The following is a 17,314-nucleotide window of genomic DNA, read 5'->3' on the forward strand; positions in this document are numbered from 1 at the left end:
AAAATATAGCTGAAGATTAGATGCAATAAAATTCCTCAGTATATTTACATTAAGTCTCCTAAAGGAAGAGTATGTGCTCCAGATCTATGGTATGGGATTCCATGCATTGGCTTAATGACTATTGCTCTAACACAGATACCGTTGGCACCAGAAGCTGACAATTCAGCCATGTATCTTTCTTATGTTTTTAGGTCGTAGGAGCTCACATTATTTCACTTTTCATTTGCAGTTGCAAATAGAAATGGTATGAAAGTTGCTGGTAGGTGTAGATTGCTATGATTTGCATTATTTGATGGGAAGACTTACTCCTGCACAGTAAGAACTTCTCAGAGTCCTTTAGCAACTATGAAGTTAATTCTATTCTGTTAGCTTAAAAATGATGGAAAAAAAGAGGCAGTCCAATATAGGAAGACTTTCTCTTTGCCAGTTATTTTCCTGGTCATTGAAAAGAATCCCCTTGCTTATAGCCAATTTGAAAATTCTTTTTGTCTATAAGTACCCAATATAAGTAAATATTACATAACTACAAAGAAATTTAATAGTTGTCATAAACCACAATTTAAAGACAAAAATATGTGATTCTTATTTGAATTGGTTTAAATGTTTGTAGCATGAGTTGGTGTTAATTCCTAACACATGTATCAGTCAGTATGTCAGTCAACAGTAATTAGTCCTTGAAAGCTGAAATGATCCTGCTAAGGAAAGATGTAATATTGTACTTGTTTAAACTTCTTGTACTGGGGTTGGAGAAATGGCTCAGTGGTTAAGAGCTCTGATTGCTCTTCCATAGGACCCAGGTTCCCTTCTCTGCAGCTACAGGGCTGCTCACAACTTAACTCTAGTTCCAGGGGATCCAGTGCCCTCGTCAGGCCTCTGCCTGCCCTGCACTTGTGTAGTGACAGACACATACCCATACACATGAAGTCAAAAAAAAACCTAAACCTCTGGTGCACCAGTGTCTTCTCACCATTTAATTTTAATTCTAAACAAGTCAGTATTTCTGAATTTTATATTAATTTTGCCATTAGATTATTGATTATTTATTGGCCTTAATTTTCAAGTGGGATTTTTTCTTTTTTCAGGTAAAATGGAAAAAATCAGATGTAAAATTTGAAGATCGATTCGACAAATATCTTGATCCATCCTTTTTTCAACATAGGGTAGGTGTTTGTATTTTAAGATACTACATGTGTGCAAATCAGTTTCACATTGAGCATCTCCCTGTGTGGGTCATTGTGCTAAGGACTATGGATTTCAAGATACAGCTACTGGTGATTTCAGATGTAAATTTAGAGTCATAAGGATGATTGGGAATGCTAAAACTGGCTTGCATGATACTGTAATCTAAACCAGTTAAGAGAAATACAGGGAAAAGCACAATGTGTGGAAGTCAAATAGAGCACTTTAATTGCAAATGATGGTAATATTGGAGAATGTAGTTAGTTGATGCTAATGGTCAAACGGGCTTCTTAGTACTGACACTCATAATTGGACACTTGAATTAGACCTGTCGATGATGAACTGTTATTGGCAGGCTTCCCTACATCTGCACCTACCCTGGTAAAACTTAGAGTATGGAGAAACAGCAACAGAAGGGACACATTTCTTGGAAAGTATGGGTAAGAGAACAGTGCAGGTTTTGCTAGTATAAATTTTTCCACATGGAACACCAAGAAAGGGAGTAAATGCTTCCCATAGTCCTCATTCTTCACCAGCACATGTAGGCTGCCTAAAGCATCTAGGTCGGGGTTTGGCTGGAAACTGGAGCTCAGTTCAAGGCAGCATTGTTGGTGATGTTTCTTGTTATCTCCAGTTAGAGTCTTAAGAATTCAGCAATAAACAGAGGGTGACATTTAGGATTAGCAACACTAGGGGGCACTGGAGTGCAGCAGTTGGTAGGTTCAGTAATCTCTGATACCTGTTTGCTTTTTTTTGGGGGGGGGGTTGGGTTTTTTTGGGGGGGGGTTTGAGACAGGGTTTCTCTGTGACTTTGGAGACTGGCCTGGGACTAGCTCTTGTAGACCAAGCTGGTCTCCAACTCACAGAGATCCTCCTGCCTCTGCCTTCTGAGTGCTGGGATTAAAGGCGTGCGCCACCAACGCCTGGCGTGCTTTATTATTTTTATACTTAATCATAGCCAAAAGGCTATAAGTGATGTTTTATTATTTTTAATAACTATTTTCCTGGTATAAAAATTTCAAGAGTATACCACATGGTATAATAATTTTAAAGTAATTCCAAAGAAATGTTAGAAGTTTCAGATAATTAACAGTGTATTAATGTAGGTATTGATTTAAAATTTATACCTTAGATTGTATTATTTATTTATTTATTTGATTGATTGATTGTATTTTTTAGATTAGAAAGTAGCAAAGAACCTTATTAGAGATTTTAATACTTTAAAATTTAAATTTATATTTTAAACATACAGATTATATGTATTTATGAGAAAGCTTCAGTATGGAAACATAAGGGGCTGATGAGATGGCTTAACTGGTAAAAGTGTTTGCTGCCAGGTTTAGTGACCTGCGTTCAATTCTTGGGACCTACATGCAGGAGGAGAGAACTGACTCCCAAAGTTGTCTGACATCTTTACACCCACCAGATAAACAAATAAATGTAACACAAGTTTTTTGAAAAGAACATTCAAAATCTACTTTTGAAATGTATTGTACATTGTTATTATCTACCTACAAAATCGGATACCTACAAAAGAACCCTTTCATATAATTTCACATAAGTAACTATAATACCTTCAAAAGACAAGCACCCTGCGTGTGCTAACACACCAGAACATTGCATTCTCCCCCCTGTAGCTTTGTACTCTTTGATAACTTTGACATCCAACCTTTCCTCCCTCCTGTCTCTGACGCTTCTTGCTGCCCATTGTTTGCTGCCAGGTTCGTGAGAGCTCTTGTGTACACCACATACAAGAGAGATAATAGGGTACCTGTCTTTCTCTGCTTTATTTTATGTAATAATTTTTAGCTCCATTCATGTGGGCAATTTTAGCATTTAAGACATACATTTCTTATTACTACGTGTATATAAAATTTTCTCTTTAAAACCTTGATCAGTTGACTAAAGATTTGAGTCATACATTTTCCCCCCTTTCTCTTGACCATTTTTGAGTTATTTCCTAAGTGGAAACAAAAATCCCATCTTTGGAGACGTCTGCCATTATTATAAACTGCTTTTTAAAATCCTTGGTGATACCTTTATGATAAATTTGATTGCCTTTTTGGGACAAACGTTTTAAAAGTGTGTTGCATTAATTGTTTATAAATCCAGTGGATGCTCAGTTAATTGTTGGGAGGAGAAAGCCATAGCATATGTCTTCTCCCTGAAGCCCCAGCATAGGTAGCAGACCCAAGACTGCCCTTCCCATTCATGCACTTCCTTAGCATGTTAGCCCAAGTAAAAATCTGCCCTCATCGTACAAGCCAGTACACCCTTGTGTTACGTGTTCTTGGGATCATGTAGCTCAGAGCACACTTTCTATGAATAACTGCACTATGCAAGTGAAAGGCTCTATAGTGGAGAGGGCACTATTTGACTTGGAGTTGGAAGACTGGGGAGAATTTACAAAGGAGTATAAATCACACATGAGAAGAAATTATATGAACAATAAGATGAAAGTGAGTATGTTACCCTTGGTCACTGAAAAGGGGTAAAACTGATGGAACTATAAGATATAACTGAGAGAAAGGCTGCTGAAGATGTGGAAGGCGATGTTACAGGAAGGGTAAGAACCCTGGGAAATTGGTTTGCTGGATATGAGGAAATTGAGCTCTGTAAGTTTTAAAACAGAGTAATGATAATGAGCATCACATTGTAGAAAGATTTGTTTGATAACTTTGTACAGCATACATTGGAAAGAAGGAGAGAGCTCAAACAGCAGCAAAAGGCCAAGGGGAAATTAGACTTGTTGAATTGTGAGGTGATACCATGGGAATGCAGAGGAAGGGATAAGTTTAGAAGGAAAACAAGTTTAATGATTAGGGCTGGAGAGATGGCTAAGTAGTTAAGAACACAGTACTTTTGCAGAGCACCTGAGTTAAATTCCCAGTATCCATGTCTGACAGTTCCTAACTGTCTGTTACTCCAGTGCCAGGGGCTCCCTCTTCTGGCTCCCACAGGTGTGCATATACCCATACACTGCTATACATATACAATTAAAACTAAAATAAATCTTAATAACTATTACTTATTAATAATTAAGGAGAAGGAAGTACCAAAAATAACTCTAAATTTTCAAAGCCAGATGTTAGTTCCATTAATAGAAGCTAGAGAATAGGAAATGAGTGGCATATCTGAGGAAAGATGATAAATCTGCTAAGGGTAGTCCCAGCCTGAAATTCCTTGAAGGCATTTAAGTGGGAATTATTGTAGTTAGTGAAAGTCTGAACCTTGAAGGTGAGTGAAAGCTTGAGATTTGAGCAGATGAAGGCTGAAGGTGTTACATCATCATCACTGGAAAGCTGGCTAAAAGTTCTTGAGCCTAGGGAGTTGTGGTTGAATACCAAGACTGGACCTTTTGGTTAAGTTGGCTAAGGCTGAACAGAGTGGAAAGGTGAAAAGGATGAAAAGTGACTTGAGATGTTTGCCAGCAAAGGTTAGAATTGGCAGAGAGATAGGGAGAGGGAACAGATCACCCAACTTGTGAATCAATTTAGAAATTCATTGCAGGGGTCAGTGAGCTGGCTCAGTGGTAAAAGTTGTTGCCCCCAAGCCTGATGACTTCAGCTTAATCTCTGGAGCCCACATGGGATGTGAGAACTTCTATAAACTGTCCTCTGTTCTGTTCACACATATGCATATATACAAAATTAATAATTGCTGAAAAAAATCAGACCTTCATTGCAGGTCTTGGGGGCAGATCATATTGTGAAGAAATAAGGAAGAAGTGTTGAAAAATGTTGGTTATTTTTGATAGGACAAAAAATGTAATAGACACTGTAAAAGATGTGGGTAGTCATAGCATAGGGTTTGTGATGTGCTGTACACTATTCTCTGCGTTCTGGTTAAACCTTGTAATGATTCTGGGAAGTAGACAATACAAGTGGAAATTGAAGCAAATGAATCCATTGGGTTGATAGTACAGACAGCTTTTTTTTTTTAAACAAATTTTTCAGTTCTGCTTTTATGATAAACTTAAATACTCCTTTTTTTTGCAAAGTTTTCAAAATATGCAGTCATTGTTTTGTTTATAATTCTAGCAGGTGCTCACTAGGTAAAGTTAGTGGAGGGTGGAAGGAAGGAAGGAAGGAAGGGAAGGAAAGAAGGAAGGAAGGAAGGAAGGAAGGAAGGAAGGAAGGAAGGAAGGAAGTTAGGTAGGTAGGTAGGTAGGTTTTTGTCTGAGGCAGAGACAGTTGGCAATCTGCTCTTCAGGAAGAGCCTTAGAGTTTGTCCTATCCCCAAAGCTCAGGGAGGGTCACAGAGCCAAACTGTTGTTCCCCTTGGTGCACATCCTCAGCATATTATCCCGAGTAAAAGCTGTACCCATCATACAGGGAGATTGCTGATGCTGGAGAAAGGCAAAGGCGGTGCTGTGGATGTTGGGTGTTGGGTGCTGACGTGTGTATGGGGGGTGGGGTACAGAATGAGAGAGGAAAATCCCTTAGTGGGAATGAACAGGGCAAATCTAGGAGGATACATCTGGGAAGGTTGTGTTGTGCTGGATGATAGAAGACAGGAGCAAACATGGAGTTGGAAACTTGAAGAGGAGAGAAACTTCAGAAATACCCTTAAGACCTTTGGGAGGTTAAAATATAAATAACAGAGTAAATGTATAAAACCACAGACTTAGTTTAAGTTAGATATACTTTGGCAATAAAGTAGTACTATAACTACTATATACTGTAACTATAGGCCATAATCTGGACATATTTTTGTGACAAATGTACAGATGATGCCACAGGCAAGGGCCTTGAGAACATTGAGGAGTTAAGGAGTATTTTCTTGTAGTAGCCATTGGGAGTGACTACTTGGGAAAGAACTGACTATGAGGATGATATGGCAAGATTAACTGAAAGCAGATCTTCAGAAGGAAACCTATATCCACAGTAGCAGGAGTGATGGTGGGGGCTGCGGTATTTTAAGGTGGTTTTCAGCTTTTGGTCAGTTAGGAGGCCAGAACATTTCTCATCTACTGTTCCTGCCAGACACAGTGCCGGGCCCTTGCGTCGTCTCTATACTGCACACAGCACAGGGGGCTGCCTCCATTTTCACATGAGAGAGCTGAGGCTACATGAAGTTGGTGGAACTTAAGCTAAAAGCTAGGCCTTTTTGATTCCATTGCCCATGTGCTTTCCATGTAAAGCTGATTTGTGTATGCCTTATGGCTAAATAATAGTTAAGTGGTTTAGTAAATATGACTTGAAAAAATCTGTATAGATGATAGCTTGCTTTCATGAAGGTTGGTTATAAGGAAGGCTAGTCCTTATCATTCTGAACACTTACCCCAATGTGTCCGCAGTTTGGATTTTTATATAAAAGGTAGGAAAATCCTTTTTTTCTCCTGTTAACCTATAGTTGACATCATAAAACATGAATTTTATAAGTGATACTTCACACTGGTAACATTTTATTTTTTGTTATTTTAGATTCACTGGTTTTCAATTTTCAATTCCTTCATGATGGTGATCTTCTTAGTGGGTTTAGTTTCAATGATTTTAATGAGAACTTTAAGAAAAGATTATGCCCGATACAGTAAAGAAGAAGAAATGGATGACATGGTGAGTAAACACTATTTTATATTTAATAGAAACTATTTGTCATATATTGAATTTATTTTCTTTTAGGTGTGTGTGCACGTGTGTGCACATGTTCGTGCATGTGTGTTACAGGTGCTTAGACAAGTTAGATGTGTTGGATTCCCCCTGGAGCCAGAGTTACAGGTGGTTGAAGGCCACCTGATGTGGACACTGGGAATTGAACTTGGGTTTTTCCAAAGAGCAGTGTGTGCTCTTAATTGCTAAGCCATTTCTCCAGACTTTTTAATATATTTTTTAAAGTTTAAACAATAATTTATTAGTATTGTCTGTGTGTATGATGTCTGTGGGCATGCATGCCAGAACATGTGTGTTGAGGTCAGAGAACAACTTGATGAAGTCAGTTTCTCTCCTTCCACTTTTACATAGATTCTAGGGATTGAACTCAGGTGGTTAGACTCTACCTGCTGAGCCGTCTCTCCAGCTGGTTGTATTTTCAGTGCTGGAATATTTACAGTTTCTCATCTAAAGTTAGTAAGGACAGGTGAGTTTTCAGAATTCAGGGTTCTTGGGCTTCAAAGACGGTATAAAGCCAGGTGCAATAGCAGATACCTGTAGTTCCATATATTCAGTAGACTGGGGCAAGAGGATTGCATGAACCCAGGAATTTGAGACAAGCCTTATTTTTCTGATGGTGTGGTTCAGTGCGGAAAGTGCTTGCCTAGTGTTGGAGTTAATAGGGTTGGAGTTAATAGTTTTTAGGGTAAGTACTGGTAGGAATACACTTTTCTTGTGTTGTTTGCTTGGCCATTGATGGTGGTAAACCTTAGTCACAATGTAAGTGGCAGGGTAGGGCCTGAGTCCTTCACTCTTCCTTTTGCTTCCCAGTCCCCCAGCCCCCTCCCCCTTTTACCTTCATGAATATCAATACAGCACACATAACGTTCTGAGTTGTTAGGACAGGAGTTACTTTAACTTTGAAATGTCTATCCTCAGTATTTTGAACTCTTAAAAAGCTGTATGTGTGGAAGGAGGGAGCTTATAACTAATTTCTTTCCTATCTACTGTATTTTAATTTGATTTTGAATGGGTTAATTTTCTCTGTACATATTTACATATGTCTTATACAGGACAGAGACCTAGGAGATGAATATGGATGGAAGCAAGTGCATGGAGATGTCTTTAGACCATCAAGTCACCCTCTGATATTTTCTTCTCTCATTGGTTCTGGATGTCAGATATTTGCTGTGTCTCTCATTGTTATTATTGTTGCCATGATAGAGGATTTATATACAGAGTAAGTGCTTGTATTTTACCACTTTTTGTTGTTGTAAATAGTTTTTTTAGTTATTGTAATCTAATGTCAAGCATTATTAAATATTTACTTATTTTAGTAATTTAGAATTTTAGTACTGTCCATGCTATTATTGCAGACAAATCTTAACTTTTAACTTTAAATCATGTTTTCCTGTACATGCTTAACTTTCCATCATTGCTGAACATTCCAAGTTACACTGGTTATGCCATTAGAGAGGCAGAGCTACTTTAGTCAGAGCTGTTTGAAAAAGGAAACAGGCACTTTTTTAGATTCAACTGGATTGTTATAATTTCAGTTACCAAATTAATACTTCACATTTATACTCAGACTGAGACCTCCTTAGGAGTAAAGCAAAACACTTTACAATATTGTTTTATTTTTTAAGAGTCCTTGGTCAGTATGCTATCTTTGCATGGTTTTGGGTACACTTTTTTATTAGCAAAACCATTTGCCAACGATTCTTAAATCAGTGTTTGTGCTCAAATGTATGTTTGTATGGGCATGTGCTTGCCTCAGCTCAAATATGGAGGTCAGAGGAAACTTTCAGGAGTTGGTTCTCTGCTTCTACCATGTGTTCCCAGGATTGAACTCAGATTGTTAGGCTTGGCAGCAAGCACCTTTACTTGCCGAACCATTTACCTTTACCTTTTACATTTACCTTTACCTGCTAAACCAGCTCAGGCTGCTGGTGAGTGTGGTCCTGTCATGTACAAACAAAAGCACTGTGGTGTCTCGGTATTCATTATAATTCAGGCATCAGAAAGCAGCCTATGAAGTCCTCAGTCAGAATAACTCCAGTTACATTTCAGTTCATTGTACATTCTTTCTTATATGTGCGTAGCATTTCATGGACAAGAAATCAATTTGTGCTGCTAAAAGAATGGCTGTTTAGTTGTAAAGTAGCACTTTCCCCTCAACCCTGATGACCTGAGTTTGGTGTCACTGTGGAAGGAGAGGGCTGACTTCAGAAAGTTGCCATCTGACTTCCATGTGCGTGCTGTAATGTGTATGTCCACACTCAGGCACAGATCACACATACACAATAATAATTAATGTTTTTTAATTTAACCGTATACTAAATTGCTGTTCCTCTGCTGCATAGTTCTTGAGAAAAGGACTGGGTCTTGGTAAATTCTTAGACTACCCATATAAAAGTACCTAGTTAATGTTTATTTAACTGAAGGGAATGGGTACTAACCAAACAAGCTGTTCCTCAAAAATGTCTGTGATATTTTTGTAATCTAACCCCATTGCATTGCCATTCATTTACATTTTAAAATAGTTGAACCAAATTTAAACTGCAGAGTTTTGGTGGGTAGTTTATATTTTGGGTTCTAATTTATTTTCAGGTGAACTGAATCTTGAACATTTCAAATCTGCCAAGCAAGCTGGCTGGTGGTGGCTCACACCTTTAATCCCAGCACTTGGGAGGCAGAGGCAAGGTGGATCTCTGTGAGTTCCAGGACAGCTGGAGCTACACAGAGAAACCATGTCCAGAAAACAAACAACAAATCCATGCTTTATGTTAAGTGCTGATTCTGAATGTCTCTAGAGTCGATGCTAACCCTATTCATTGTTCACTGTTGTGACTAAGAAGTAACTTTTTAGTAGCCCAGTTTCTGTTTGCTAGTCCAAAGTTTTGCTTTGATTTTCTTTTCAAAATGATAGTGTTAGAATTTGGCAACTCTTGTTAATGCAAACTCTTCTAATTTAATGCCCTTCATTTTTTTAGATATAAGAAGCTTTTCTTTAATAGGTGGTATTAGGGGCAGGTTATGTAATATTCTGCCTGTTACTATGATAAGTAGGGGTTGTGTTTATTTGATGTGTGTAGTTATTTAAAAGTGGTAAAGATGTCAGGATTGTTATGATGGAGAAATGATGACGTCAGGGTTCCATGTTTTTACTTTGTATGCATTTGCACCTTCAGTGTACACATCGACCCTGTAAGTTACATTTCTATCCTACAGGCAGGAAAGCAAAGCTCAGAGAGGTAAAGTAATTTGACTGAATTAGGCACTGCTACTAAAGGGTGATAAACTGGGTTTGATGGAGTTGTAGAGTTTTTAATGTACAATGTTATCTGGCAGTGTGAAATGGTGAGAATAGTGAAATGCATGCAAAGGTGGAATAAATCGCTGTTGTGAAATAATTACCTTTAGCCCAGAGCAGCTAAGGAAATAGGTGAGAATGACTATGCCTCTGTGATCACTGTGACAGATGGAGGAAAACATTGGCAGGTGTAGGTAGAAGAACAGTGTCACTGTGCTTTCCAGTTGATGTGAATCTCTAGCTCCTGAGAGAGCCTGCTAATCCACCTCCTGTGCTCTCCATGCCTCCCTTCTGCCGTGAGAATGGCTGCCACTCTGGACTCTTCGTTGTAAATGAAAGTAGGGGTAAATGCCTGTAGAATATTTTTAAACAAAAAAACAAAAGATAGTTCTGAATGCTAAAGTGCTACAGACTGAACCTGGAAGAATTTTGGACTCTGGGCCAGCTTTTTGAGGTCTTTCTGTTAATACTAAGAACATCTGCCTGGAAGTAGGCTCAGCTTACATTAAAACTATCCCTGTTTTCTTTGTAGTTAACAAACACATTTATAAAGAGAATGGGTCATATTTGTTCATCTTTGTGTGGAAGGAGTAAAATTAGTACTTACGATGTTTGAGTTCTTGGAAAAAACAGATTTGTTTTTTTAAACTGATTAATTTTGAGACCGGTGATCTTTTTGAGAATGTTAAATTGTTACACTTGGATTTAGTTGAATGTGGATAGAAATTAAACACTGCTGTGTCTTCACTGTTGAGATGGACTGTGCATTTATCTATTTTTGCAGCCATTTTAAGGAAATGAGCACAGGTGTTTGAACAGATGCTGCATAGTGCAAAACCAGTGGGCTGAAGTGTGTAGGACATTAATAAATAGTAAATATTTCTACTTTATAGTAAATTTTACTGTCATTTTAATATCTCAACTAAGCATCTTAAAAATAGTTTTTTATAGTTGCACTCAACATGTTGGCTGGTTTAATTCTCTAGATACCATTATTGGAAAGAGGTTATAGATTGTCTGACTTAAGATTGCCTTGAGGGCCAGTAGGTATTTTTTCATCTTTTATAGGAAAAAAAAAAAAAAGAAACTAGATAAAGTAAGTCTTGGCATGTTGTGTCATTTAAAATAGAGTAGCAATTAATATAAATTATCTACTTGAATTTTATTTTTGGTAGCAGGCAAAAATCTTAGTGTTGAACCAGTTATAAAAAAGGAATAGTCTGGTATCCTTTTTTCAACAGAGAATATTCTGTTCCTTGTGATGGAACTGCTGTATAGAGTTGTAAATAGAGGTGAAGTGCCAGCTTGTTATTGATGCCAAAGGAATGAGCAGTGTTTATTTAGACTGTATTACAAATTCAGCTGTAGGCTAGACACAGCTTAGTACCATTTAAGCTCACCTTTGACTGGGAATTCTATAGTTTCTTGCAATCCACGATAGGATGTTTTTCTCTTTCTGCCAAATAGATCTTTGAACCTAAAGTAATGCTAAGGGGACAGACTCCATGTTTTTGGTTTGTTCTGTTTTAATTTATCATACATATTTTTATGCCTTTGCAGGAGGGGATCAATGCTCAGTACCGCCATATTTGTCTATGCTGCTACATCTCCAGTGAATGGGTATTTTGGAGGAAGTCTGTATGCCAGACAAGGAGGTAACTTAGGAATTAGCACTCTTGACTCTAATTATTGATGGTATGCTTCTACTGTGAAGTATTTGAAATTTAAAATGGGCAGTATAGGTTGTACAAATAGTAAAGGCCTCTGTTATATCGTGCATATAACCTCTATCAAATCTATTTATTATGTTTTCTGTCTTGTTTTTATGGAACCTTTGTGTTTTATTTCCTGAAATTATGAATAATTAATAGATTATCTCCATTGTGAAGTTATCACCAAAGAGCATGTACAAGAGTACATCTAAATTATTGATGTTATGTTTCTTTGAGGTACTTAGCTCCCTAGATATGCTCTTGGTGAGCCTGCCTTTATATTCATCCATAAAGTAACTTTTATGGGTGACTATAAAAGTATGTTTTGTGGATACATAGTGGCTTATAGATAAAGCTCGTGGACAATGTTAGGATATTAGGAAACAGATACTAGTGTCTCTTACATTATTCATCAAAGGACTCACAAACATTTCTGTTATTTTGTGTCATCTTAAATACCCTTTTTGCTCCTCTACTTTTACAGCCCCCAAAAGATGAGCGTGGTACCTCATTGTGCTTCTTTCTGTGATGGTCTTTAAGTTTTTTTACTCTACCTGTAATAATCTAGGGCTAGAAACGTTCTTACATTGGTACATATGCATATTTTTACTTACAACTGAAAGGTTTTGAAGGACCTCAAGTCTCTTAAGTATAGAGATAATCTACTGTGATTTTTTTTTTCCCCCAGCTTATCTAAACATGGTCAGCATTAGGAGATCCTGCCTTGTATTATTGTGTGTGTGTGTGTGTGTGTGTGTGTGTGTGTGTGTGTGTGTGTGTGTTTGTATACACTGAGCTGTGTACTAAGAGCAGGATAGGGCTGGTTACAGTGGCACATACCTATAATCCCAGTACTTTGAAGGCTGAGTTAGCAGGATTGTCACAAATTCAAGAATAGCAAGTACAGAAACCTGGAAACTTTTATAGGTAGGAAATCAGAGCAGAGGATCATTTAAAATTCTCCTGGATGGTGATATTTACTATTGCTTATTTTGTAGATTTTACTAGATACAATGTGGACAGTGCCTCTGTTTTAGGCAATTCTTTAGATGGTCTGCAGACCTATCATTATGGATATGTATGGGATAGGGATGGGAAATAAGTCCTGCTGGATAGGATGACATCCTAAGGGAGCAAGGTACTTGGTGTGGCTTCTACTGCTGGAAACCAGTCAGGCTAAACAAATGAGACCCAAGTAAGGTTGACAGGCTCAGGTAAGGAATGTCAGAATTTAGAAAGTATAATTTAAAAACTGTGTTCTGACTGAGACTGTGCTGATAGTTTTGTCCGGACAATCCCTAAAAATTCAGATTAATAGCGAGGTCAGCTCAGAGAATTGAGACTATTTCATTTGTCTCAGGTTTGCATTGTCCTGAGGCTCCAGATCTTTTCATTGTTCTAGCCTTCAGTGTAGTAGATACAGTCTTTGACCAGAGTCTCCACAGGTGTGAGGAGCAGTAGGAAGCACAGCACAGATGTCTGAGCAACTGATGTGTGTGGGACAGAGGGAACTAGAAGTAGACAAGGAATTTCATTAGTACATGTCTGCAGCTGAGAGGGCAAATGCAGTGTGTAGGAAAGGACAATGTTAGGATGGAGTTGTCAATTAAAGTAATAGAAGAAGGTGGGGTGATGGTGGCCTGTGCCCTTAATCCTAGTGCTCAGGAGCCAGAGGCAGGCAGGTCTCTGGTTTGAGTCAGCCTGGTCTACAGAGTGAGTTCCAGGACAGATAGCAACACAGAGAAACCCTGTCTTGAAAACAGAAAAATAGAACAGTAGTTTCACTTTAGCTGTCACTCCTATAATTGATGATATTTTGAGTCTCCTATGAAAAAGAAGGGAGCTACAAGAGAAAGTTCAGAATTGAGTTTCTTGGAGGAGTGTTAAGATTTGGGATGGTAATTCCACCACTAAAAATGAAAAATCTCTGGCAGAATTAGAACTAGAAAAACAATTAGCTTTATATCCAGGCCATAAGAAATGGCGTACAAAATCAGGGCAGTTCTATGGCAGAATCAAAATAAAGATGTCAGAGTATTTTTATATGGCAGGTCATTTCTCTTTTTTAGTACAAGTACTTTATAAACTTTCTACTTCACAGACTTGAAGAGCTAGACTGGTCTTTATTAGATAATTGATTTGAAACAATTATTAGTATATCAGGTTAATAATCTTTGTATGGATTTTGTTTGTTTGTTTGTTTGTTTGTTTTTCGGACTCACAGAGCCCGCCTGCCTCTGCCTCCCGAGTGCTGGGATTAAAGGCGTGTGCCACCAACACCTGTCCTTTTTGTATTGAATTTTTAAGTAAATAACTTGTAACTACATAATACATTTTAAACACTAGTGAATGTTTGTCTGTGTAGCTTGAATTTTTTATAGCTTCCCTTTTCTTTCAGGAAGGAGATGGATAAAGCAGATGTTTATTGGGGCATTCCTTATTCCAGCTATGGTCTGTGGCACTGCCTTCTTCATCAACTTTATAGCCATTTATTATCATGCCTCTAGAGCCATTCCTTTTGGAACAATGGTGAGTTGCTTGAATTTTAATTTGAAACAGGATGCTTATAACAATTCTAATACAAGTTCTGCTGCCTCTCGAGAGCCCCTTCCTACTGATGTTAGGAAGTGTCCGCTAGTCCCTGTTTTTGTTAGGCTCCAAAAACTGTTGGTTAAATTTAAACCCAAGGTCCCCTACCCTACATTTTCTTGATTCTGTGAAGTGAAAAGTTGATTTTATAGCTTTTATCAGAGATGGGAGAGAACTGATGAATATACTTTAGAGAAAAAAAATACCAGAAAGCATGAGTGTTCTATTATGGTGATCAGAGTTCTAATTTGCTTTTTTGTTTCTGTGATAAAACACTGACCAAAACCAACTTGGGAAAAGAGTTTATTTGACTTAAAGATTATAACCTATCATTGAGGAGAGCCAGAGCGGATCTCAAGGTAGGAGTTTAAAGCAGTAACCATGGAGGAGTGCTGCTTACTGCCTTGCTTCTGGCCTCATGTTCAGCTGTCTTTCTTACACATCTCAAGACCAACTGCCTAAAATGGGCTGGACACCCCTCCATCAATTAAGAATCAAGAAAATGTTCCACAGGTATGCCTACAGGCAGTCTGATGGTTACAGTTCTTCAAGTGAGATTCTTTCTTCCCAAGTGTATCAGGTGAACAACTGATGCTAACGATGAGATTCTACCCCTTGTCTTTAACACACATACTACTTTAAATCATAACCTTTCCCTTCTTGTTCCCCAAGATCTTACTACTATTATAATATAAAATACAGTATACCTTTAAAAGTTCCGTCTTCAAAAATTTCATTTCTTGGGCTGGAGAAATGGCTCAGTTTCACTGGTTGCTCTTCCAGAGGTCCTGAAGTTCAATTCCAAGCAACCACTTGGTGGCTCACAACCATCTATAATGGGATCTGATTACCTCTTCTGGTGTGCATGGAGACGGGTCACTCATATAAATAAATATTAAAAAAAATATATCAAAAGTATTTCGTCACTTTAAAAGTTCAGGGTCTCTTTTGGAACCCAGTCTCTTAACTGTAGGCACCCAAAAAATCAAAACCATGTTGTGTACATTCCAAAAAGGGAGAACCAAGGCATAGGAACAACCAGATTAAAGCAAAATTCCCAATTTAGCAGAATAAATCAAATATTGTGGCTCAGTGTTCAGAATCTAGAACTGGGATCCAAAGGGTTTGGGCAGCTCCAAGCTGGAAAGCTCTGAGCACGCGTGGGCGCACACACACGCACACGCATGCAAGCATGCACCCCACATCCTTCCTTGTCTTGTTGGCTTATCTTTTAATTTTCTCAAGAGTTTCTATTTAAGGACATAGTTACTAATTTTGAAGAGTAGTATATTGATAGACTCCCCCCCCCCCATTCTTAGTTTGTCCTTATAACTGTCCTGTTTAGGGATTTATTTGTTTATTTATTTATTTATTTATTTATTTTTGCCAAATTGAACAGTAGCAAGCTCTCCTTGTATGTTGTCTTTAGAAATCCTATAGTTTCATCTCTGAAACCCTGAGAACCCTGAGATAAATTTGAGAATTATATTTGCACAGAGTGCTCTCTATTGGAAGGGCTGTCCTTGCCTGCAGCCCTTCTGGAGCACCTGCTGGTGGCTGCACCGCCATAGATAGGTACACATGGAGATAGAGTGGACGTGGGCATTTTCTCCTTAACTAAATTGCCTTTTAGAATATACTGTGTATAAACTGCATTAAGAAGTGCAGTACCTGAGTAGACATGGCAAGCACAGACTTGCCAGGTTGGGGAGGATATTCAAGCCTTGTGTCTTAGATGCCCTTCTTTAGATTAATAAGGCCCTGCTGTTCCTGCTTTGTTGGAAATGCAGGTTGGGTTTTGCAGCAGCTTTTTCCTGCATCTTTTGAGATGGCGGTGACTAGCACTGGTTGTCTAATCTTAAGTTAGTCCTGTATTTGGTAAAGCTCCATTTGTTAGATTTGGTTTTATATGTGTAATTATAAATGTCCTTTTCTAATAAGGCTTTCCGAGGTACTGTTTTCATTTCACGTCTAGTATCTTTTTAAAGAACTGAAGTAACCTAAGAAATAGGATGGAGAGTTATGAGCTAGCATGTTGAAACTCCGTGGACACAGTGAACATGTTTTTTAGATCTGTGAGTTGGCAGGATCTGGATTATAGGATCCTTGGTTGGAACGCTCAGTAAAGGTTATAATAATGAAAGATAAGGGATAGACATGTTAAAAGCATGCCAGCTGACAGGGTAAGAGATCTAAAGGTACTTTCTTGGGGACAGTGTGGACGGCTAGGGCCAATGGGAGCTAAGGTGGGGAGAGAAGAAGAGTTCAGTTTGTGACTCAGTGTGAGCATTTTTCTGCTTCTAGCGGTTCATTCCGCCCATCATTTTAGGCCTCAAAGGTGAATGTTCTCTCTGTGATCACAGTGTGTTCAAATTTTCAGGTGTGTCTTTTACTTGTTTTTATTAGTGTTTTTGTTCTCTGAGTAACCACACACATTTTTATTTAATTTACAGGTGGCCGTTTGTTGCATCTGTTTTTTTGTTATTCTTCCTCTAAATCTTGTTGGTACAATACTTGGCCGAAATCTGTCAGGTCAGCCCAACTTCCCCTGTCGTGTCAATGCTGTGCCTCGTCCTATCCCGGAGAAAAAATGGTAAAGAGAATGCCTAAGCTTATTTGATTGTTGTCATAGTGCATAAGTTCTTAAGGCTGTTGTGTATGTGGAACTTTGGAATCAGCTTGTGTTTATGCAAACAACTGTTTAAGAATTTGTTCATTTTAATTTTCCCATCAGTCTACATTGTAAAGAATACATAAAGCTATGCCTTCCTTTTGCTTTGAATATTGGTGCTAGTCACATGTCAAAACTTAGATAAATATGCTAGTGTATAGAGGTGGGTGGGAAGTAAAGCTTCAACAGTTTTTAAGCCTGCAGGTCAAATGTGTCTGCTGCCTGTTTTTGTTGGTTTTTTTGTTTAGTTGTTGGGTTG

General features: G+C 38.1%; 1 protein-coding gene across 1 annotated transcript in view; it reads left to right on the forward strand.

Annotated features, from left to right (window-relative positions):
- The window catches only part of Tm9sf3 (transmembrane 9 superfamily member 3), a 46,153-nt gene that overhangs the window by 20,155 nt on the left and 8,684 nt on the right, over positions 1 to 17,314 (forward strand). The window contains exons 5-10 of the mRNA XM_027407338.2: positions 1,083 to 1,160; positions 6,606 to 6,737; positions 7,844 to 8,010; positions 11,644 to 11,738; positions 14,194 to 14,324; positions 16,838 to 16,977. Of these exons, the coding sequence (XP_027263139.1) occupies positions 1,083 to 1,160; positions 6,606 to 6,737; positions 7,844 to 8,010; positions 11,644 to 11,738; positions 14,194 to 14,324; positions 16,838 to 16,977 (743 nt within the window). The remainder of the gene's footprint in view (positions 1 to 1,082; positions 1,161 to 6,605; positions 6,738 to 7,843; positions 8,011 to 11,643; positions 11,739 to 14,193; positions 14,325 to 16,837; positions 16,978 to 17,314) is intronic.

The sequence above is a fragment of the Cricetulus griseus genome, chromosome 3 (genome assembly GCF_003668045.3).
Source record: "Cricetulus griseus strain 17A/GY chromosome 3, alternate assembly CriGri-PICRH-1.0, whole genome shotgun sequence".
Classification (NCBI taxonomy): domain Eukaryota; kingdom Metazoa; phylum Chordata; class Mammalia; order Rodentia; family Cricetidae; genus Cricetulus; species Cricetulus griseus.